Below are 21,725 nucleotides of genomic sequence, written 5' to 3' on the forward strand. Positions count from 1 at the left end.
CCTCGGGTATGGATTACAAAACAACACAAACCGCGTTAAAAATAAAGCATTTAATAGGATCGCCGAAGTTTCACGGTTCTTATTTTTGTGTGTGTGGAATAAAAACATTATAAAATTCACCTTGAAGCAGCACACAGTTCTCATTTCTCATTTCTTTTTCGTTTTGTTTGAAACTATCCGAAAGGTCGCACATTGATCGGGTTTAGCCTTCACTTTGCACGTATAATTTCAACAAAAGAAGGTTTCGCTTTTCAATTTAGGCCAAGTTAAATTCCTTGAGTGCATTCTGCATAATCGTGTCCTTGACGGCGCAGAACACAAGCTTAATATTTTCCGTATCGGTGGCAGTGGTGAAGTGGGAGTAGCAGGTTTTGTCCGGATCCGGGTTTTCGTTTAAAAACTTTTTTAGAATGTAGTCCTTGGCCGATGCATGATCTTGTTTCGGGCCTGAAATTCAAGTTCTGTGTTAGTGCTGTTCGGGGGCCACTCAACTGCACAATTCAATTATACCATCAAAATCGGGAAAATAATCGACCAGATGAGAAGTCATGATTTTCTCTTCCAACAAATCCTTTTTGTTCATGAAAAGAATGATCGAGGAATTGGCAAACCATGGATATGTAACGATAGTCCTGAACAATGCCAGCGATTCGTTCATTCGATTCTGGGGACACACATAAGTTAGTGAAACAGTTACAACGATCAAGTAGAGCTTTCTCGTTATTACCTCATTCGTTTCGAACAACATCATGTCGTATTCACTAAGTACAGCCAAGAAAATAATCGAAGTCACATTCTCGAAACAATGAATCCATTTACGTCTTTCGGATCTCTGGCCGCCCACATCAACCATACTAGGAAAGTTACAATATTGAATACTGTCCGAGAGAATAACAATGTTTCAATCCTCATTTACCGGAAAACTATACCGTCCAAATCGAAAGGATACTCAATGATTCCCGTGGTAGGTTGACGAGCTCGTAGAATGTCTTGTTCGGTTGGTAGATAGTCATCAGTTCGGATGCGTGCCATGTCATCGAGATAACTAAATAAGAAATCAATTGTGCTTAGGACGGAACGGATTTTGGTTTTATGAAGGAGTTACTATTTCGCTGAATCCGTCAACTGGTACTCACGACGCCTATCGTAACACGCCTAGAATTTTAGTTTGTGGGAGAATGGTGAGTAAAAAATGCGAAAAAATTTGAGTCTGAGCTGAGGGTACCTGTATTCCTGTATCACTCCACAACGACATAATAGCATCGGAGAATTGGGCCTCCAATGTCATCACCATTTCAAAATCTTCGCCTTTAATTAGTTCGGCATTCTCCTACGTGATCATAAAATAAAAGCAAGGTCTTTGGTGAACGTAAGCCGTTTACTTACTCCATTGGATGAATCATTGTACTCGATGCCTAGTTGCTCCATTCCCTTGATCATCGATTGTATGGACATGAACACGTTTTGGTAGATCAGTTTACAGAAACCTTTTTTATCTTCGTCAGAGTAACCGGAACCGTGGATAATTCTCATCTGTTTGATGAATGTCGATTTTCCAGACTCTCCACAGCCAAGCAGTAACAGTTTGAGTTCTCTTAAGGATTAGAAAGCTTGGTTCAGTGTATGCCTAAAATTCATACGATTATTGAAATACTATGCTGAGTATCATCAACTCAGCAGTCAAACGTATGCACGGTTGGTTTGAAACGAGATTAAATAGGGACCGCCGACCACCAATATTTTTTTTTCATATTTATAATGAGTGATGGACAAGAACATCACACAGGAAAAAATTAGCCCGAACCCCTGAGCCGTTTCTGAGAACCAGTGGATGCGCTACCACGAGCAGTCAGACACAGCCTGATCACAAATTTTAATGGGGATCGGTAGAGGGAAAAATTCTAAGATATACTGTGTAAAAAATATTGCTTTCGGTCATTTGCTCTCGGAGCAATAACTGTTGAAAGTCAAAATTTCACCATTTTCGAAGAGTAATATATCCCTGACAAAGTGACCGACCCAGCCAGTTAAGATTGATTCTAGACGCGGTTAGTAAGCTCTTTCGAATGAAGAAAAAAAAAATTTGAAAAAGTTCTTTTAAGTTACATTTTTAGAGAAGTTACCGCTACCCTCGGTGAAATTTGGCCACTTCTGTACCTTTCTGGTAGCCTTGTTTCAAACTTATTTGCGCGTAGTATTATAGCCTGAGGAATAAGCTTTTCAACGATACCAAACATGCCATACTTGATCCCCAACAAGTACTGTTGATGATACAGTTTTTCAATCGAAGTCAGTCTACTCGAAAATCTGGAGCCCTCGAAAACGAAATTATTAAATTTAAAGATTTTTTTGAAAAGAAGTGGACTTTAATGACTCTCTGAGTCGGTACCTAACATATAATTGAGTAAAAGACATTCAATTGTAATATTATCTTGAAATTTAATAATTTCGTTTTCGAGGGCTTCAGATTTGCGAGTAGAGTGACTTCGATTGAAAAACTGAATCATCAACAGTACTTGTTGGGGATCAAGTATGGCATGTTTGGTATCGTTGAAAAGCTTATTCCTCAGGCTACAATATTAGCGGAAAATAAGTTTGAAATAAAGCTACCAGAAGGGTACAGAAGTGACCGAATTTCACCGAGGGTAGCGGAAAAAGTAACTTCTCTGAAAATGTAACATAGAAGAATATTTTCAATTTTTTTTTTCGTCATTCGAAAGAGCTTACTAACCGCGTCTCGAATCAATCTTAACTGGCTGGGTCGGTCACTTTGTCAGGGATATATTACTCTTCGAAAATGGTGAAATTTTGACTTTCAACAGTTATTGCTCCGAGAGCAAATGACCGAAAGCAATATTTTTTACACAGAAGATATTAGAATTGTTCCCTCTACCGATCCCCATTAAAATTTGTGATCAGGCTGTGTCTGACTGCTTGTGGTAGCGCATCCACTGGTTCTCAGAAACGGCTCAGCGGTTCGGGCTAATTTTTTCCTGTGTGATGTTCTTGTCCATCACTCATTATAAATATGAAAAAAAAAAAAAAATATTGGTGGTCGGCGGTCCCTATTTAATCTCGTTTCAAACCAACCGTGTATGCTAAAGAACAACTTTTCGATTGGTTAGTACAAGCTGGTAACATGAAAGGGTAGAAGACGATCGAACTGAGTTTAAATTTGTTGTAATTTCTCGTCACTCGACATTGCAAAGGTGATAAGTAAAGGTAAGTTGTACGGGATGGTTTTCTAAACGACGCTAAGTAGTAGGTTACATTGGATGCTGAGAAAGTAACTCATTACATGAGATAACAATTTTGTAAAAAAGGCAGACCCAGTTGTGTGTTTTTGAGCGACTGTATTTTCGACAAGTGCAGACCTGAAGGAGAGGCATGCAACTACACTTGTCCAAAAACATCTCCCAAAGCAAGTTGCTCAAAACCACACGATTCAGTTTGTGATTATCACAAAGTTGTTTCCGAAGTAATGAAATACGTATCAGCATCCAATGTATTCTGGTTTACTACTTACCCCATGTGAAAGTTGATTTCCACAAAGAAAAAAGGAAAAAATTTACCGAAAATAGTCAATAGTCACACATAATGGATCGTTTTCGCAGGGGGTAAATTGCTGTGTAATGGTCAACTTTTGTATGGGGCAGGTAGTAAATGAAATTTCTTCATTTTTTCACGTTGTATTAAAGACACTACCGGACGCAGACACGTTCCCCGTTTATTTACGCAGAATAGGTGGCAATCTCTCAACAATGCCACTATCACTTTACACATTTTATCTCAAATTAGTGAGTATACTGTTCAGGATTTACAGGAAAACATGAACTGATACTGTGCGACGGAGATATCTCTTTAAGGTGCAACCAAAAACATTTACAATTTTCACAGACCGCGACACCACCGAATCTATTACTTGATTTGTTTTCACAATTTCCTTTAATTGGAATTTTATTTTATGACCGTCCGAGAAGGCTCGACACTTACCTTCTTGCATTGCTTTTATCCTTCTTCAGCTGCTTTTCGATTTCCTGGTTGATTCGTTTCTGTTCTTTAGCTTCTTCAGACATACAGCACTCCATTGTGATAGTATCCACCCAGGCACAACTCCCTCAAAACAAGCAGACCTCAACTTGCAGCTCGAAAAAAAGCACGAAACCTAAACGTTTATCACATCGAATTCCAGAACGAAAAAGCAATAATTCAGGCCGAATGCAACCACACGAATGAGAGGTTGTCCAAACAATGTTTGCCTTCTATCTACTCGCTAGTTTAAAACTATAATTTTCCTCGCTAGTTTCAAATAAAATAAATTCCATTTTTAACAGGATTACGAGCATATAACCTTAAGTTAATATCTTCAGTGTGTTTTGTATCAAAAACATTTTTTTTTTGGTCGAATGGAATAAAAATTGCAATACACCGAACCATTTCAGTGAAATATGACGAATGTTAAATGAAGCCGTTGGATGTGCCATGGGTCGTATTGATTTGAATTATTTGTACGGCTTCAATCGAACTATGTTGGAAAACAACAACAAACAACAAAAATAGTGAACAAGAGATTGGAAGTTGTTTGTCTGTGAATGGAATTTCGAGGAAATGTAAAGTAGAACACGAGAATTAATGCTTTGGAACATTGTCATTGTCTCAGTATTACAAGACTTTGAGCGGTTTGCTATAAAATCAATATAATATTGGAAAAAGGTCACGGTACCGCGATGGTAAAGGCAACCAATTGTAGAGGGAACGTTCGCGAAAGACAATTAAAATTGAAAAATGATGGATGCGAGTTTTACAAGGGGTAAACCGCTTGGGTAATTAGTGTCACAAGTTCCAAGCAAATATTGGATCCGCTGAAAAAAAGCTGAAACAAATTCATGTCTAAATTTCACTGATGTCGACTGTTCTAAATATTTTGTATAAACTACTTATGTAGTCCCAATTGCTCCTAATTGCTAGCATTTGCCGAAGCAAGAACATATTCGCTTTAATTCAAAAATTCTTTTAAAAAAAACAAGTTAAGACACTCAATTAGGCGGCTGACAAGGAAATTTAAATGGTTCAGTAGATATTTCGGTTGAGTCTTCATTTTCAAAAGTTCTGTTCAAATTTCTCTTTATCCTAGTTAATTAGATATGAAAAGTTTCCGGTTGGAAAAGTCATCGATATGGAAAATTTATTTTGTTTCTTTGAGGTCTTCGTCATTGAAGCTATTGTCCAAGTACAAGATGTCGAGGAATTGAAGAGATTAGAGAGTAAATACATGAAATTCTAAGGAGATATTTGACAATCCGGCAACGGTGCAGCGTAAAGAATTAGATTTCTAAAAATAGACCATGTTTAAATGGTGTCACACGATCATTTACCTTAAAATTGATGAGTTCCTTCAAAAATAACAGTTCTATAGATCTAACTAAAAAAAAAAACTCAGTTGTGGCAGTAGCCGGTCGCGAACCCACGACTGAAGCAATCAACATTGACTAGATCAACAAGCGTAAAATCCATTATGTCAAAGTGAACGACTGTTGATCACAGAAAGACATTTTTTAAACCAAAATCTGAGATCTCAAACGATTGTCTTGTTGGATTTTTATTAATTTTCGGTTCAAAATTAGCTGTTTGATTAAAAAAAAAAATGGTCGAGACTGGTCGCGAACCCACGGAACTCAGATGTACAGCAGAAACTCATAATCTATGTAAATATGCTCGATTGTTTGTATTATATACAAACACCATTGTAATCTCGAATCATGCATATGCACAGTTGTTTGTTGTGTGATTCAATCGCAATGTATGGCTGACTTTATAAGTTGTTTATTTCAGCAGTGTCACTTAGAATAAACGATGCCTTTACGTCGATATAGCACTATTAAAATGCAATTTTGTTCAATTAAATAGAAAGAATTATTCAAACAATCGATACAGTGTCAAGTCAAATAAGTACATCTAAAATTACAATTCTAATTGAGAGTCTGTGTGTGTGTGTCAAGTAACAATGCCGCTAACACCATTCCGTATACATTTCATTTTTTATAATTCGCTAAGACCAATTTTACCACGATACTGTTCATATACGACATCCAAAAATGACATAGTTACTGGTACCGTTGGTGGTTCGAGAGTGTATTGTGCATTCGTGTACGGTAGGCTCGAAGAATCATAGCTTGTACCTTTTTGCTAAATTTTGATTTCTTTTTCTTACTTTTTTATTGTTGACATTTCGAGTCATTTTGTTTTCGTTACGAAAAAAGAATTATCTCTAATTCATAGCGGGTCAGATATTTGGAGAAATGGAACATTTTGTGGGATCGAACGTTTTCGTCCGTGATTTTCAATGCCATTCTCATCGAATTGTCGAATTTTTTCTTAAAACTGTTCTTGATTACACCTGTTAAGAAATGTTCTAAGCACTCCAATGTGTGATCGAGTTATCCTTTGCGAGAAAATCAAGTTGTAGATAATCAAAGCAACAGAAGAAAAAAAAGATTAAAGCTTCGTGAGTTGCAGGTGACCCAGCGTGCGGTGATAGTAGGTCTGAGAAGCAACAGGTAGCGAAAGAAAGATAGGTAATGAAGTAAAAAGACACTTCAAGCATGAGTGGTACTCTAAATAGAGTACTGAAAGGTTAGTTTAGTCAAAGTTGATGAAAGAAAAAAAAAGAAAAGAAAGAAAGGAAAAAGAAGAAAGAAAGAATAGTGGTAGATTTATCAGGCTGGGATCGATGGAGATCTTTTGTTTCTAAAAAAAAAAAAAAAAAAGAAAACAGTGATAGAGGAAGAAGCGTTGACAGCACTCAATTTGTACGTGACAAATTGGTTTGGTCGAAGGTGAAACTGTAAGAAAGAAAGTTTGACAGCATTCAATTTGTTGAAGACAAATTGGTTTGGTCAAGAAGAAGGAAAGAAAGACATGAGAGATGCGAGAGAAGAATGAAGAAAAATTAAAGACAAAAAGAAGCTAAAGAGAAGAACAGAAGATTAAACGCACGAAAAGAAAAGAACTTAAGAAGGAAATATTGAAGAGAAAAAGAGCGAATCATGCGACACGTGAAAATTAAACATCTGAAGACATTTAGGAGAAAAGGGAAAAAGAGACTAGGACGATAAACAATGCTGACAGGAAGTTAAGACGGAGAAAAGCCAGCTGAAGAAAAAAAAAAAAAAAAAAAAAAAAAAAAAAAAATAACGGCCGACGAAAAGGCCTCAAGAAAGACAGAAAATGGCTCAAGCTTTTAACAAGATGGGCAAACATGGCTGTGTAATCAAAGAAGTTTACTGAGGATGTGCCCGGAGTCAGCTCACCGGAGTGTGGATTGGGCACAGGCAGTAACTTCTCTCAAAGAACATGGAATTCGCCAGCGTGATTTAAAGCAGTTGAAAATTGGTCAACAAGGATTGTAAAAAGGATTTAATGGCGGTAAAGCAAAGGCGACAAGAAGAAATCCAGAACAATTCGGAAAAATTGGATGGTGGGAGTAAAAGCAGCAATCAGCATTTGGAAAATGGAATGGAAGGCAACACCAACCCAACTTTTGACTTGAGCGCCAGCCAGCAGGTTCGGTGGCAATTTTGATTGACCTTAATAATTGTGATTATAAGAGGTCAAGGTGGGAGTATGTTAAGAAATGTTCTAAGCACTCCAATGTGTGATCGAGTTATCCTTTGCGAGAAAATCAAGTTGTAGATAATCAAAGCAACAGAAGAAAAAAAAGGGAAAATAAAATCAGTTTTGAACAAGAAGTTCAGGGGACAGCATCCCCAAGTAAAGTGTTTTCAATTGTAGTGAGTAGAATTCTTGACAACACCCTTATTGGTTATTTAGTTGTCGTCTGATTTAGTTGATTGATATCAATCATAGTACTATATTCTTCGTAGAGAATCTTAAGCGATTTTCTTAATGGATTTTTGTCGAATTTTTCTCAAAACTAGCTGTCTTCAACGGAGAATAAAAAAAATATTGTCGAGACTGGTCGCGAACCCACGGACCTCAGTGATACGACAAACAGTCACATTCCAAATACAAATCAGTTGTACAACCTTACCATTTTCTAGAGATTTTCTATCCAAATTCTTTGATCTTAAACGACTCTGTCTCATTGAAATTGTCTTTATATTTCCTCAAAAAACGCTAAGTGTCTTTAAAAAAAAAATTGGTCGAGACTGGTCGCGAGCCCATGGACCTCAGTAATACGACAAACAATCACTTTCTGTATCAAAACTCAATTGTTTGTATGTGTGATCATCGTTATTATCTCAGAAGTTGTTTCTGTTTGGTGATCGAATGGCAGCTCATGTGTGTCACATTCATTTGTGTATTATTTTAGATTGACAGCTACTACTATCTTGGATTGTCGTGGATCGTGCATCTTACAAAATCGTTGTAAAGATGATTGTAAGTTGTTCCGTATCGATTCCTTATTCTAAATTGATGTGGGGCCAAGACGGCAGCTCAATGGTTCTATGGTGAGCGTCCGTTATGTCACTTTTTTATATGATTCGTAAGCGAGAGAAGATATCAATCCACTTCCAAAGGATAACTTATAGATAAAAGTCTAAAAAAAAATTGGTTGAATTTATTTTTTGACATTTGAATCCAAAATGGCGGAAAAAATTGGTCAAAGTCGAAAATATAACCGAGTTTCATATTTACTCGGAAACATTCTCCGTGTTCTAAAATTTAAGGAGTTTGAAGGATCTCTGAGTTTTTTTTTGATTCTCTTCTGGATTTATTGAACTGTTGAGATGGTAGTGGGTCAGTTCCTAAAATTACGTTACCGCACATGCACACTATGTTCCCACCTCTAGAACATAAGTATTATGAAGGAATTCTGAGGTTTTATTAGGTTGACTTATGGACTTTTGCGACTGTTGAGGTTATATTATGTTAGTTCCTAAAATTCCATCTCTTTACATGGTATACCATGCTATCAGTTCTAGAATTTGAGTAATTTGAAGGATTTGTCAATTTTTTTCTGGGTTCTTCTATATAACTAGTGTTTGATGCAATAGTTATTTACGCATAATTTCGTTCGGGATACAACTTGCGAAATTGCCTAAAAAAACCGTATACAACCGATTCGTATACAACTTTTCATGTAAGGGGCCGAAAACCCGAGAAAATTTCTACAAAACCCCCGTTTTCGGCCTCGACACATGAAAAATCTTTTATTTCATTATTTGTAAAATTTGAAAATTTGAAAATTTTCTGGATCACTTCGCTAGCAACTCCTTTCTTCCACTACTGTCTTAAACACAACCAAAAATCTCTCTCCATCCATTTCAATATTCACGCCGTATGTGCGGACGAAATTCAAAATGGAAAGTGCGGAGGTCTTTCTAACGTAGCGTCATTTTCATGCAATGAAGCGTTGAAATGTATTTTTCTGTTCACTTTTTCATCGAATCGTTCACTTAAAATTCAAATTTTTGGCACACCTACGGTATGAATTCTTGGTACAAGCAGTAAGTTCGTTACTGCTGCGTTTATACATGCATTTTAGCTTGTCACATACGGTTACGGTTATTCATCTGTTATCGATAACGACGACAAAAATTATGGGTAATATGGTCCTTTATATATAGTAAAATGCATGTTAAAGAATTTGAAGTACAAGATTTGAAATAAACAGATTGAACCTACTTTGATTGATGAAGGTAATAGGAGAATGGAGTTTAGAAACTACGGGTAAAATCTACTACAATTTAGTACTTTTCTTGATAAAAAGACTGCTGTCACTGAATTATTTTTTCATGAACAAACTTCACTGCTGTGATGGGAATGAATCAATGTGAAGTTGTTACACAAAAAAATAGTACAGTGAGATTGAAGTATAACTATAACTATAACTATAAAAAAATGTGGCGCCTCTACCTACAGGCCAACCGACTAGGCGAATAGACCCGAAAATAATACTGGTCATATGCTTCCCGTCTGTAATAGATAGAAAAATTGGCGCTGAAATTGCGTTTGCCAGTGGCATTGAATAATCTGCATCTGCACTGTTGACTGTAAGCTTAATTGATTATCATCATCAAGTGCTGAAAAACGTTGTACCTCTTGGCAGATAAGATAAAACCAAATGACACACTTGGAAAACACTTGATCTACCAATTAGAGGGAGTTTCCATTATTTTTTTCTGATTTCGGCTCTTACATCGACAAGATTATTCAAGAAATACCGCTGATATTTCCTTCGTCAATACAATAATCTCAAAATGGAAATTTTCAAATTTTTTAGGAGCTTGTGAAATGAAGTAATCAGTAGCTATTTACGTGTCTGTTGTGTGGACGGTATATTCTAGGCAATTTCACGATTCATAGCCCGAACGAGGTGTCCCATCCGAAAAATCATATTACATGCAAATAATCCCCCTGCGAATACCATCCAAAACTTGTAGGGTCTTTTCATTTCATATCCACTACGAAAACACAGCATTACATGTAAATATCAAATTTTCACGAAGAAAATCATTGTCATGTAGGTTGAGCCGAAGCTCGAAAATACTGTAGTGACCAGAATGTACACTTGTACTTGACGAAACGCACCTCCCAGTTACTGAAGTTTATTGCTTAACAACACACTTGTGAGATTGCTCTTATCTCAAAATTGTTCCATCATGTAACGAATAACACTGTAACCTGCTAATGTTCCACAACAGGTGGAAAGCCATGGTACTGAAATTTAATGCAATGAAAGAGGCAACAAAGCAATTCTGTTATCGACAACGACAGTAGTAATAAACGACAAGCTCTGACTAAAGAGTTCTTATATAGCAAAAAGCAAGTTCAAAACAAATGAAGTAAAAGATTTCTGAAATCAATCTATGAAAATCTTCGATCAAATGAAGTAATAGATCAGATAGTAAAACTGTGAACATGCTTGCCGTCTGTGACAGCTTAACAAAAAATATGCAGGACATTCGCTTCTTCGGACATCAGTAACCATTTCGGCCAACTCCGGTGTGGCAGAAATGGACTTAGCGATTCGGTTGCTCATAAAACCAAGAAATGGAACTGCGTCGACGTTGGCTTCGGTATCCGTTTTGAACGAATCGGCACGTGTCATGAACGGCCATAATTCCCATTGAACGATTCATTTGAAAGCGGTCCAATGCATTTGAAGAACGGTCCACTTGACTTTGAGTTCTAATAAAATTATCGCGAAAAAAGCAAATTAAACAAAGATAAGTCATTATTTTCATTGAAAAGCCGTAAACTCATGAATTTCCCTAATTCGATGGTTTTCGTGATGCATTGAAGACTCTTCGTCTAACAGCCAAATCTTGTAATGATCAATTAAAGAATTGTGACAAGTCTCGTCATTTATATCACCGACATTTAGATAAGATTAGACGTTTACTCTCTATAAAATCGTTGACCAAAACCGTAGAGTAGCCAGTTATAGTTTGTAACGAATTAAAGGCGAGACGGAATCCGAACCGATATGTTGCTGCAAGCATTATTCTTATTGTTGGCTGTTGTAACTGCCAAAGCTTCCGAAAATAAAAGCCAGTGTGATCTATTGTCGAATGACGAAACCAGACAGAATACATGTATTTTGGCACCAGAATCGGTCGAAGGTCCTTATCACATAGATAAGCTGCTTGAGCGTTCAGATGTTACAGACGGGGAACAAGGAATTCCACTAGAGTTGACTTTCGTCATAAGAGATTCCGAGACCTGTGAAGTTCTACCAAATATCATTGTTGATATCTGGCAATGCAACGCAACGGGATTTTATTCTGGATTCGTAAGTGAAGGTAATGGGTATGGCACAAGTCGCGGTATACCTACAGATGACTCGCGTTTTCTTCGTGGAATTCAAACCTCAAATGCAAATGGAGAAGTAAAATTCAAAACAATCTATCCAGGTTGGGTGTATGTGTTCTGTATTCTGAGAATCTCTGTAATCACTTAGCATTTACTAATTAGGCTGGTACGTCAATCGGGCTGTGCACATTCACATAAAACTGTACTATGGCATGAATACAACCACAGCCAAATACACTGGTCAACTGTATTTCTCTGAAGATATGAACAACGCTGTTTCTAATGTTTTACCATACAGCGCTATAAGAGATTATCGCACTCTGAACAGTGCTGACCAAATTTTTAACAGTGACCAGGGAACGCAAACAACGTTACAATTAACTGGAAGCGTTATGGCTGGGTACACTGCAACAACTTTTGTGATCGGAATCGAACGTCCAGAGTACGTACATCGATTGCTGTTTGAGGTGTCAAACTTTAATATCATTTTTGTTTCTAGTGACTCGAATTCAGCGTCTTCTACGTTTAACCTTCACACAATTTGGTGGGTGCTGGCCTTTCAGGTTTCGCTGGTAGTGAAGCGTTTCCTTCAGGCAGTGTAAATATAAACAGTCTTTGGTCCTATACGGAAAAACGATACGCCCCACTTATAGAAAGTACAGCGACAACAATATCACTAGCATCGTAATTAGCAATAAAAGCCTGGTAATATACTTGACTGCAAATATAAAATTTAGCTAAGTACTCTACACATTGTTGTGGTTGTGGTCAATAAAAAGCCATGAACAAAATTCGATATGCGATTTTCCTATACCGATCTGATACTGTGCTTTGATTGATGCAACAAATGACTTCAATTTTTTCCACTGCTCTAAATAAACTCAAGTTCAAAATACTTGTAAAGATAAGATAAGCTACACAAGTAAAAAATGCATTGCGCAAACTTATCAACATCAACACTAATTTGGTATATCAATCAAATTGCTCCCATGGATTGGAGGGAAGAGAGTTTGTCTCTCTGTTTGTTTTAATCTAAGTTTTAGAGATTTATCAGTAGGCATTTCTGTTGGAAAAGTTTTTAGTGATTCCAAACGTCCTGAAAAAGGACACAACGTTTTGATCTACACAGAATCGTCAGTAAACAATGAATTCGAGCAATTTTGTTTTACTGTCTCTGCTGTTATCCCTGAATAAATTTATAAAAGGAGAAATTTTGGTTACCTAAAATTAGTATAACAGCTTCACGCTGTGAGCCCTATTATTGCTTTTGGTCCGTTGCAAAGATCGTGACGTAAAAAAGACTATGGAGGAATTTGCTTCTGTTATGACACGAAGAAATAAACCGAACTGCAACTTCACTCAATGTAGCTACGCGCCTGCAATGCAGTCGTACCGGTTGCAGTTTTACTGCCAAAATAGTATTGATCTTGGTAACACTAAAGATAAGGTGAAGATTTTCACAAAAGCGCAATTAGCTTCAAAAATGGTTTACTGCAATGAATGGTGTTTAATGGCGGCACTGGCTATTACTTTTATAGACTTGAATTTTGGAATGCAATAGAGAATGCACCAGGCTATAATATGGAGGTACACTGAGGAAGAAGAGTTGAAAATATCACCTGTGGCTGGTAATTTTAGCTCTAGGTAATCTACAATTGCTACAACAGCTGTATATATATATATTTTGTATGCGGTTGTAGATTACCTGGAGCTACCAGCTACAGGTGAGATTTTCAACTTTTTTTTTCCTCTGTGTAAAGTTTTGCGCCCAGTCTCTCGTACGGCTCTAGAAAAGCCTTCTACTCCTTTTTTATTATTAAATGTACGCATTGCTCACCCAAACCGTTTAGAAGACAAAAGGAATGTTTACACAACAACAATCGATGTAGTGAAATCTACCAAACTTGGAAACTTTACCAATATTCTATAAATTCTCGTTGCACGATTTCTTTCGATTCAAAAACAGCAATTGCAGAATCCTTTCAAATTGATGACAAATTATTGCTGATATTTTCCTTTTTTACATAATCGAACAGTTTGTAGAAGAAAACACAACCGAACTTTTCCAGCTAAATTATCATTCCAAATTTCACATTTCAAGTTGTTTATTTCAGCAGTGTCACTTAGAATAAACGATGCCTTTATATCAAAAAGAATTATTCAAACAATCGATGCAGTGTCAAATAAGCACATCTAAAATTACAACTCTAATTGAGAGTCTGTGTGTGTGTGTCAAGTAATAATGCCGCTAACACCATTCCGTATACATTTCATTTTTTATAATTCGCTAAGACCAATTTTACCACGATACTGTTCATATACGACATTCAAAAATGACATAGTTACTGGTACCGTTGGTGGTTCGAGAGTGTATTGTGCATTCGTGTACAGTAGGCTCGAAGAATCATAGCTTGTACCTTTTTGCTGAATTTTGTTTTATTTTTCGTATTTTTTCTTTTTGTTGATCTTTGCCGATCGATCATTTTTAGTTACGGACATTTGATTGTTGGTCCCATATTCTTGACTGAAGTTTTGTATCGCCTTCACAGTGTGAAGTTCACACTTTTCGAGCAAATTTTATTTTTGTTTCGAAAAAAAAAACTTGTCTCGACATATTATGCCAATATTTAGAGAAATAAAACATTTTTTGCTGCCAAACCTTTTCGTCTGTGGTCTTCAATGCCATTATGCTACTGTCGAATTTTTTCTTAAAACTGGAAATTGTCTTGTTCTTGATTGCACCATTATTAGCCATTTAGTTGTCGTTTCTCATTCAGTCATAGTACTAGGTATATCGTTCGGAGAGATTTTCTAAAACTACTGTCTCATTAGATTTTAGTTGAATTTTTTTCAAAACTATCTGAGTGCCTTCAACGGAGAATAAAAATTGGTCGAGACCGGTCGAGCCCACAGACCTCAGTGATACCTCAAAAAATATGCTTTCAAAGAGAGCTTTTCAAACCAAATTTTAGATCTTAAACGACTCTGTATCATTGGAATTTCGTCAAATGTTTCTCAAAACTAGCAGCGTGTCTTTAAAGAAAAATAAAAAAAGTGCCCGAGACTGGTCGCGAACCCACGGACCTCAGTGATTAAAACAAAAATTCACACTTCATATAAAACGTAATTGTACTTGTGCAATCTTACCATCGCATCGTAATGTTATTTCAGAACTATCCTTTTGGAGTAAGATTTTCAAACCAAATTTTTGGATCCTAAACTAATCTGTCTCATTCGAATTTTATCGAAATTTTCTCAAAACTAACTCAAAATAAAAAAAAAATTGGTCGAGACTGGTCGCGAACCCACGGCCTTCAGTGATACAGCAAACTTTCACAATCCAAATTAAAACCAATTGAGCAGCCTTACATTGCATTGTTATCTCAATATGCTTTCGAAGAGAAATTTTCTAACCAAATTTTGGATCTTAAACGACTCTGTCTCATTCGAATTTTGTTCATTTTTCCTCGAAAAAAGCTGTGTGACTTTTAAACAAAATTAATAAAATTGTCGAGACTGGTTGCGAACCAACGGACCTCAGTGATACGGCAAACAGTCACATTCCGCATAAGACCTCATTGTTTGTATTTTTCAAAGAATTTATATTTTATTTAGACTGATAGAAGATGGGTACCGAGCACAACGGTAGTCGGGCTTGTTTGTTTTGGCTATCTACATTTTAGCCCACTATGACTAAACTTAGAATGTAAGAACATCGAGCTATAGCTTCAAAAATGTGGATAGCCAAAACAGACAAACCAGACTACCGTTGCCGATTTATCTTGCCTAATGGTAATTTGTGTTCGGTACCCGTCTTCTATCAGCCTATATTCTTTGTTAGTTGTTTTACCATTGTTATCTCAGAAGTTGTTTCTGATTGGCGATTGAATTGAAGCGCATGTATGCAACACTTCAGTCGTGTGTGATTTTAGATTCAGTCAACGAGAATTTTACGTGTGTCGCTATGGAAATGCAGTTTAAAATGCCATTTTTTCCGCTTTTAATAATTTGTTTTTATTTAAATGATCAATGAAATGTCAGAAGATTGAAAAAAAACTTAAAATTAATTAATTCTAATTTAGAGGGCGAGTTAAATCGTCCAGAATTATTCTGAAAATTTCATTTTCTTATAATTTACTAGGACCAATTTTACCTAAAATGTGTATTAATATGACTTCTAAAAATGACGTCATCACGGGTTATCTGGTGATTCTTAGTGAGCCTAATGTGTATTCATCTACATCTACAGAGTATGATCCAGTCCAATGCAATCTTTAACAGTGCCTTATTAGTTAAGGTTGTTGTGAAGTGCCTTTGTGTTGCGTGCTCCCGACACGCTTCACGGACACGGTCACAATGTTAACAGACCATGGACGAAACGATCAAACTTTGTAGATGTAGGAGGATACACAGGAAGCTCATAGAGTCACCGACAACCCTTTTTGTTGAAATTTTCATTATTTTTCTTGTGTCGATGATATGACGCGCTGAAAAACACAATTTTTTACCGAGTATAAAACAAAATGTTTCTACAATGGATCTCACCGGAACCGATCATTTTTCGTTAGTGATACACGTTCGATCGTCCGTACCATCTTTTGTGGAAAATGGGTGAAGTATTGGTTCGTGTAGAATAGAACGAATCCGGCTTCTGAAATGTTTTATTCACAACTTTAGATCACTGAATTCGAATAAAATGATTATTGTTTTACCGATTCAACTAGTAACCGAAACTGTGTGATGGCATAAATTGTATGCTCAATTCTTACTCAGGAAAGTGTTAAAATTCCAAACTATTAGCTGTATCTTCTGTATGGTCTTGCCAATGGAAGAAAATCAACTAAACTCATCTATGTTCAAATTTCGAGTTGATGCGGATTTAATGTACATCTGCTTTGACTGAAATAGAAAGGATCGTTTTTTCCATTGCACATAGGGGTTGTTGTATTGTGTTGTAACAATATAATCCCTAAATTCAATGTTTCTTGTTGCAGGTAGAGTAATCCGCTTTTTCAATATGAGGAGAATGAATGAGATGAAAGTAAAATTTCAAGAGATAAACGACTAACATTTCTCGTATTGGATGGATTCGATTTATGCCAGAAGTTTATGAAGTTTATGAAGTTTACCACTCGGAACAACAACACCAAAATCACTTTCAATTGAATCAAATTTTTAGTTTTTTTTTTATATGGAATCAACTTCAAATGCAATGCGGACAGCAGTCAGGATGTGTATGTGTAATTTCTGATGAATGAATAAAGCATTTTGTGCTAACAAACCTTAATCAGATGTATTCGATGTCTTCTTCCACATGATTCACATACACTGACGAATGATCAAGATAATTTTCTGGCATGTGAAAACGATTCGACCCTCCTTATTCGATTGCTTTGTTTGATAATGCCAACGGACTGAATCAGGCACTAAGATTGGAGAATTGATTCCAAATCTCCCCAAAAATTCCTCGAAAGTTTACAAAAATTCCCAAAGTTTACAACAACTCTCCAAAGTCCCCAAATTTAATCAATAGGACAACTATCCGCTTATTATACATATCCAACACCCAACTCCATAATCACGCACGAGGTCTTATAATGACAATTGTTTCCCCAAATTATTTAAAATCAAGTGGAAAAATTCCCCGACAACCATTCTCAGATCTAAACTACCTATATAAAACGGCTCGTCATTGAGCCCATCGAGTTTGAGCTCTGTTAATGATAATAATGATGAGGTAGTCATCGTAGCAAAACTTGCCCAGAGAAACAACACATTCAACAACTTGCTCGCGATGCCGTTTTACTAAATTCATCGAGACAGGTCAAGTTTTTGACCCGAACAGAACCTGATATGAGAAAACATAATTTGAATCAGATCAGATTTACGCTGAACCTGAAATCTAAAGTTCCGATTCAGTTTAAAATCAGGATGACCCAGATGTGATCCGAAAAGAGCTCAAATAACTGATATATAAATGTCTTGAGGTGTTAATCTCGTATTATTTGTTCGATATCCTCCTTCAGTTATTTAAGTTCTTTGGTGGTCGGAGTCTTACGTTTTATCTTTCTTACCTTTTAACCAGATTTGAAATCAACAGATAAAAATACGTCGATGGATGGCAGTTATCGACATGATAATAACAATGGTCATATGACAATAATAGAACAATAATTTCCCTTTTATCCCTCTAGAGCATTTTTGTTTATCAGGGGTATACATGTTCTTGGCAATGAAAGTGTAAAACAGGTATGGTCTATTGTCCGCCCGGAGGACATAAAAATTTGATTTTCGTACGGAAACGCACTCATTTTCATATTATTTTGACATAAAATGTGAGTGCGTTTAAGACGAATTCGCCGATCGACCATACCTGTTCTAGACTTTCATTGGTTCTTGGTAGATAAAAAAGTGTATGCACCTCTGCCAAAATTGTTTTCTTGCCGTGTGGTCATTACGTTTCTCGCCTTCGGCTCGACCAGCAACGGCCACACGTCTCGATAAAAATTTCGGCAAGAGGTGCATAATCTTATATGTTCGTGCTTTCATAAGTAACCTTTGTACCACATACTTCTTTGAACACTCGATGAGCTGGATAGGCTGGATGATGCAATTATTGTAAGACGATGCAATAGTAAAAGGCAGGCATTTGTTTTTTGTTAATAAAATGATTTTTTTTTTATCTCTTTCTTATTCCACTCATCTTACAGACTTAAGACAATAAATAAAAAAATTTAACGGTTTTTCATTTAAATTTTGTTTTCATTTGAAAAATAATAATCACAGAGCACCGCCGCGTTAAAAATAAAACAAAATTACATGTACGCACCACAGAAACAATACACACAATGTACGCACACATTCCATATAGCTACTACTATCTTGGATTATCCATAACAACTTGTTTGAAGATACCGCCCGGCATCCGAGACTTAACTTCAGGACCTTGACCGAAACTAGCTGTACCGTCTCTGGCAATGAACAGTTGCAATCCTGAAGCTATTAATTAGAAGAGAAAAAATCCAAATAATTCCTCATCCATCCATAAGCCAGGCGAAAAATGTTCTTACTTTCAGCAGACTCTTCCAGCTGATCTAATTTCGTGTTTTTGAGAATTTCGTCAATTAACGAGTCAGGATTGACACGGGTACCTTCAACACGTCCAGACACCGTTGGTCCGCCTTCGTCCAAGCCTTTTTTACGACGTTCGGCCGCCGCTTTCATTCGATCCAATGAGCCAGTTTCGCTCATTGATCCGGAACTGGGATTTCTGTTCATCGGAAGAAAAATTGAGAAGAACGTCAAATTTAACGAAAAAAAATTATTTAAAAAAAAAACTTTTTGACCAATTTCAATTAACTGCAAAACACATTGATAAAAGCAAAAACAGTTAGTGGTGATGTTAAGCAAACCCCAAAATTTTTTCTTTGCCGATTAGGAACTACTTGATTTTAAACTAACATTTTGTTCTCTAAATGACAGATTTGCCGGTTGATTTGAATCTCAGATATAGGAGGAACGAAACTAATTGAGGATGAATTATCGAAATCATTCTTCACTGTGACCTTGAACATATTGTTTGTCGAAATTTGTCGAGGTGCTCCTAGCATTGTTTTCATGCAAAGCATTAAATTCCCAGACCGGGTCTTTTTTTAACTTCTTCGACTTTTTATCTGATCGCTGAACTTCTGATGACTCATATGCTGTCAAAACGCGAATGAAAGGCAAATAAAAACTATATGCTTGTCGCTGCTAGTCTCAGCGTTCCAATGGCATAATCGGGATTTATCGAGTAGCGTGACTGAGTGTCATATTTACTTATCAAAAGTATCCTGTCATTGGAAAGCTGAGATTAGTAGCACCGATAAATATGTTTTACATCTTTCATTAGCTTTTTTGGCAGCAGAGGAGTCTTCAGAAATTCACCGAGGTCAAAAATAATAAGAAAATCGACGAAGTTGAAAAAAGGCAATTAAAAGTTTTGATTGGAAACAATGCTGGGAGTTCCTCCGAAAAATTTCGAGCTGAATATTGCGTGTATCAGGCAATCTTAAAAAATCTTTTTTTAAGCTCACCGTGTGTTATACAAAAAGCGGATACATTTTTAATGGGTTTTCGGTATATATGGTTTAAAAACCACTCGATTTTGTAACTCTAACAGAAACGATCTGAATAATGAAGAAGACGATTGCAATTATAGAATTTATCTGTTATCGACACGACGACGAAGATAAGCAATGCACTCTGGCTAGTAGATTGTATTATATGGCAAGATGTATGCTAAACCATTGAAGTAAAAGATTTTGTATCGAAAATTCAAAAATTGTTTAAAGAACCGAAGTACTAGATTTAAAGCTAACGTAAATGTTGTCATGAGTTCGTGTTGTTCATCGGGTTACAGGTAAAGACAGTGAATTTTAAGCATGAATTTGCTTTAGCTGTCTACTCATACAAACAGAAGTGTTCATTACACCTTTATACAGTTTAAACACTGTTACTCGAGAGCTTGTAACTATTTAACTGACGTCGACTGTTATTGGAATATTTAAAATGGAAGACTGTTCCAGGTAAAATTTGCAATGCGTCCGAGTTATTGAGAAGAAAGTGATGTACTGAAAGCCAACATTCCTACCGGGAGACAAAAACCCAACGTCACAAATAAACAAACTATAAACATGAACGACTTTGATACTCTGAAAAATGAATTTTAGTGTGATTTTTGATGAATCGATCTGAAAGGAAAATACGGAAGGCTAAATCTGAAAACTTGGGCCGAAAACACACGATCAATTTTGCGTTGATGAAATCGACAATTTAATTGCGTTTTCCATTGTACTCAGCCCACAGGTTAAACAATGGAAAATGTCGTTCCCATCAGCGGAAAATTGCTCGTGTGTTTTCGGCCTTAGACTTTCTAGCATTCAAGAAAACCACTTGTAATAACAAATTTTCCCTCTTAATATAGACGTAGACGAATAAATTATTAGAACTCAGTCCAGACATCATTTCCATTACATGAGTCATTGAGATCCACTATCAACAGAAAACAGAACTAAATTTCCATTCATTAACAGCATGCAATAACCATCTTGCTTTCAACTCGGTTAGTAGTTTTTAGTGAACACAAAATGTTATTACTAACAACATCCTCAATTGAAACATTCAAAATCGAAAAAAAAGAACAACAAAAAAAAGTAGGAAGAAAACCAACATGTTAGTAGTGGGCCGTCTGATAGCCAAACAAGAAGAAGGAGTCAACGGATGCACAGGCTGTTGCGTTTGATTGATCTGCAGCGACGAATTTGTAATACTATCATTTGACGGTGAACATTGACTCTTATCCAGGTCTTGTGGCGTTGTTGCAGTCAATACGGTTAGCTGCCTTGTACTGCCATCCAATAAGCGACGACAACTCCTGTTACATATATATGATGATGGATGTTGTTTTAAACAGGTTAGTTAATAGCAAAATAGATAAAGTCATTTAAAAAAAGGGGGATTGTGTGGTTGAGGGGAGGTGGAGTTGAGGTAAAGAGAGATCAGAGAATAGTCAACTGGGTCAAATCCTATAAAAAATCAATTAAATGTTACTCATGCTGCGGGCATTCCAGATCTATTCAATTATAAATTTTACTCCTTCTACAACCATAAAGCGTAATTATTAATCAAACCATACCAATTCACAGAAGGTGTGTGTGTGTAGAGAGATATAGTGGGGGGAATATTTCAATGCCAATTTTGATTGCTCACTTGTGCCCCTAAACTAAATGCTTTCTTCCTTCTGAAGTACTATTGATTCTCGACAATTTCATTGTTACGATAAAGTCATGACGTAATTGAAAAGGGTATGACGTCAGTTATACAGATCTTATGTCAACAAATGTACAAACTATTCCTTGGCCCAAGCCCTTATGTATTACCCGTTTACCTATTTACACTGAAGCAGT

The 21,725-nt window shown here is 36.4% G+C and overlaps 3 protein-coding genes and 1 long non-coding RNA gene across 7 annotated transcripts in view; 1 reads left to right on the plus strand and 3 right to left on the minus strand.

Moving 5' to 3' along the window:
* Positions 1-31: 31 nt before the first annotated feature.
* LOC119085270 (G protein alpha q subunit-like) lies at positions 32-4,286 on the minus strand. The gene is made up of 8 exons (XM_037195622.1): positions 3,994-4,286; positions 1,387-1,594; positions 1,226-1,330; positions 1,106-1,155; positions 917-1,045; positions 728-854; positions 511-664; positions 32-447 (listed from the first exon to the last, which is right to left on the minus strand). The coding sequence occupies exons 1-8, from the start codon at positions 4,086-4,088 to the stop codon at positions 257-259; spliced, it is 1,059 nt and encodes a 352-aa protein (XP_037051517.1). The 5' UTR covers positions 4,089-4,286; the 3' UTR covers positions 32-256.
* Positions 4,287-11,393: 7,107 nt separating this feature from the next.
* LOC119085283 lies at positions 11,394-12,381 on the plus strand. Its single transcript, XM_037195638.1, has 3 exons — positions 11,394-11,879; positions 11,941-12,220; positions 12,278-12,381. Exons 1-3 carry the CDS (start codon positions 11,453-11,455, stop codon positions 12,378-12,380), a joined length of 810 nt encoding a protein of 269 aa, XP_037051533.1. The 5' UTR covers positions 11,394-11,452; the 3' UTR covers position 12,381.
* Positions 12,382-15,777: 3,396 nt separating this feature from the next.
* On the minus strand, positions 15,778-16,604 carry LOC119085299. The gene is made up of 3 exons (XR_005089267.1): positions 16,491-16,604; positions 16,324-16,429; positions 15,778-16,265 (listed from the first exon to the last, which is right to left on the minus strand). It is a non-coding gene; the product is annotated as an uncharacterized LOC119085299 (long non-coding RNA).
* Positions 16,605-18,433: 1,829 nt separating this feature from the next.
* Positions 18,434-21,725, minus strand: part of LOC119085246 — a 54,225-nt gene continuing 50,933 nt past the window's right edge. For 3 of the 4 annotated variants that reach the window (XM_037195576.1, XM_037195577.1, XM_037195578.1), the window contains exons 7-9: positions 20,990-21,193; positions 18,849-19,048; positions 18,434-18,777 (exon numbers count right to left, since the gene is read on the minus strand). In XM_037195576.1, coding sequence (XP_037051471.1) covers positions 18,656-18,777; positions 18,849-19,048; positions 20,990-21,193 — 526 coding nt within the window. In that variant the 3' untranslated portion in view covers positions 18,434-18,655. The remainder of the gene's footprint in view (positions 18,778-18,848; positions 19,049-20,989; positions 21,194-21,725) is intronic. The other variant, XM_037195579.1, reaches the window with a different exon arrangement.

The sequence above is a fragment of the Bradysia coprophila genome, unplaced genomic scaffold (assembly GCF_014529535.1).
Source record: "Bradysia coprophila strain Holo2 unplaced genomic scaffold, BU_Bcop_v1 contig_94, whole genome shotgun sequence".
NCBI lineage: Eukaryota > Metazoa > Arthropoda > Insecta > Diptera > Sciaridae > Bradysia > Bradysia coprophila.

Bases quoted from the DNA above. Each gene is read 5' to 3' on its own strand.
- LOC119085270 (XM_037195622.1), bottom strand. From the start codon at position 4,088: ATGGAGTGCTGTATGTCTGAAGAAGCTAAAGAACAGAAACGAATCAAC. The intron at 665-727 runs GTAATAACGAGA...GTGTGTCCCCAG, and splicing joins TGTTGTTCGAAACGAATGAG to AATCGAATGAACGAATCGCT. The intron at 448-510 runs GTATAATTGAAT...CTTGAATTTCAG, and splicing joins TTATTTTCCCGATTTTGATG to GCCCGAAACAAGATCATGCA.
- LOC119085283 (XM_037195638.1), top strand. From the start codon at position 11,453: ATGTTGCTGCAAGCATTATTCTTATTGTTGGCTGTTGTAACTGCCAAA. The intron at 11,880-11,940 runs GTTGGGTGTATG...TTTACTAATTAG, and splicing joins ATTCAAAACAATCTATCCAG to GCTGGTACGTCAATCGGGCT. The intron at 12,221-12,277 runs GTACGTACATCG...TTTTGTTTCTAG, and splicing joins ATCGGAATCGAACGTCCAGA to TGACTCGAATTCAGCGTCTT.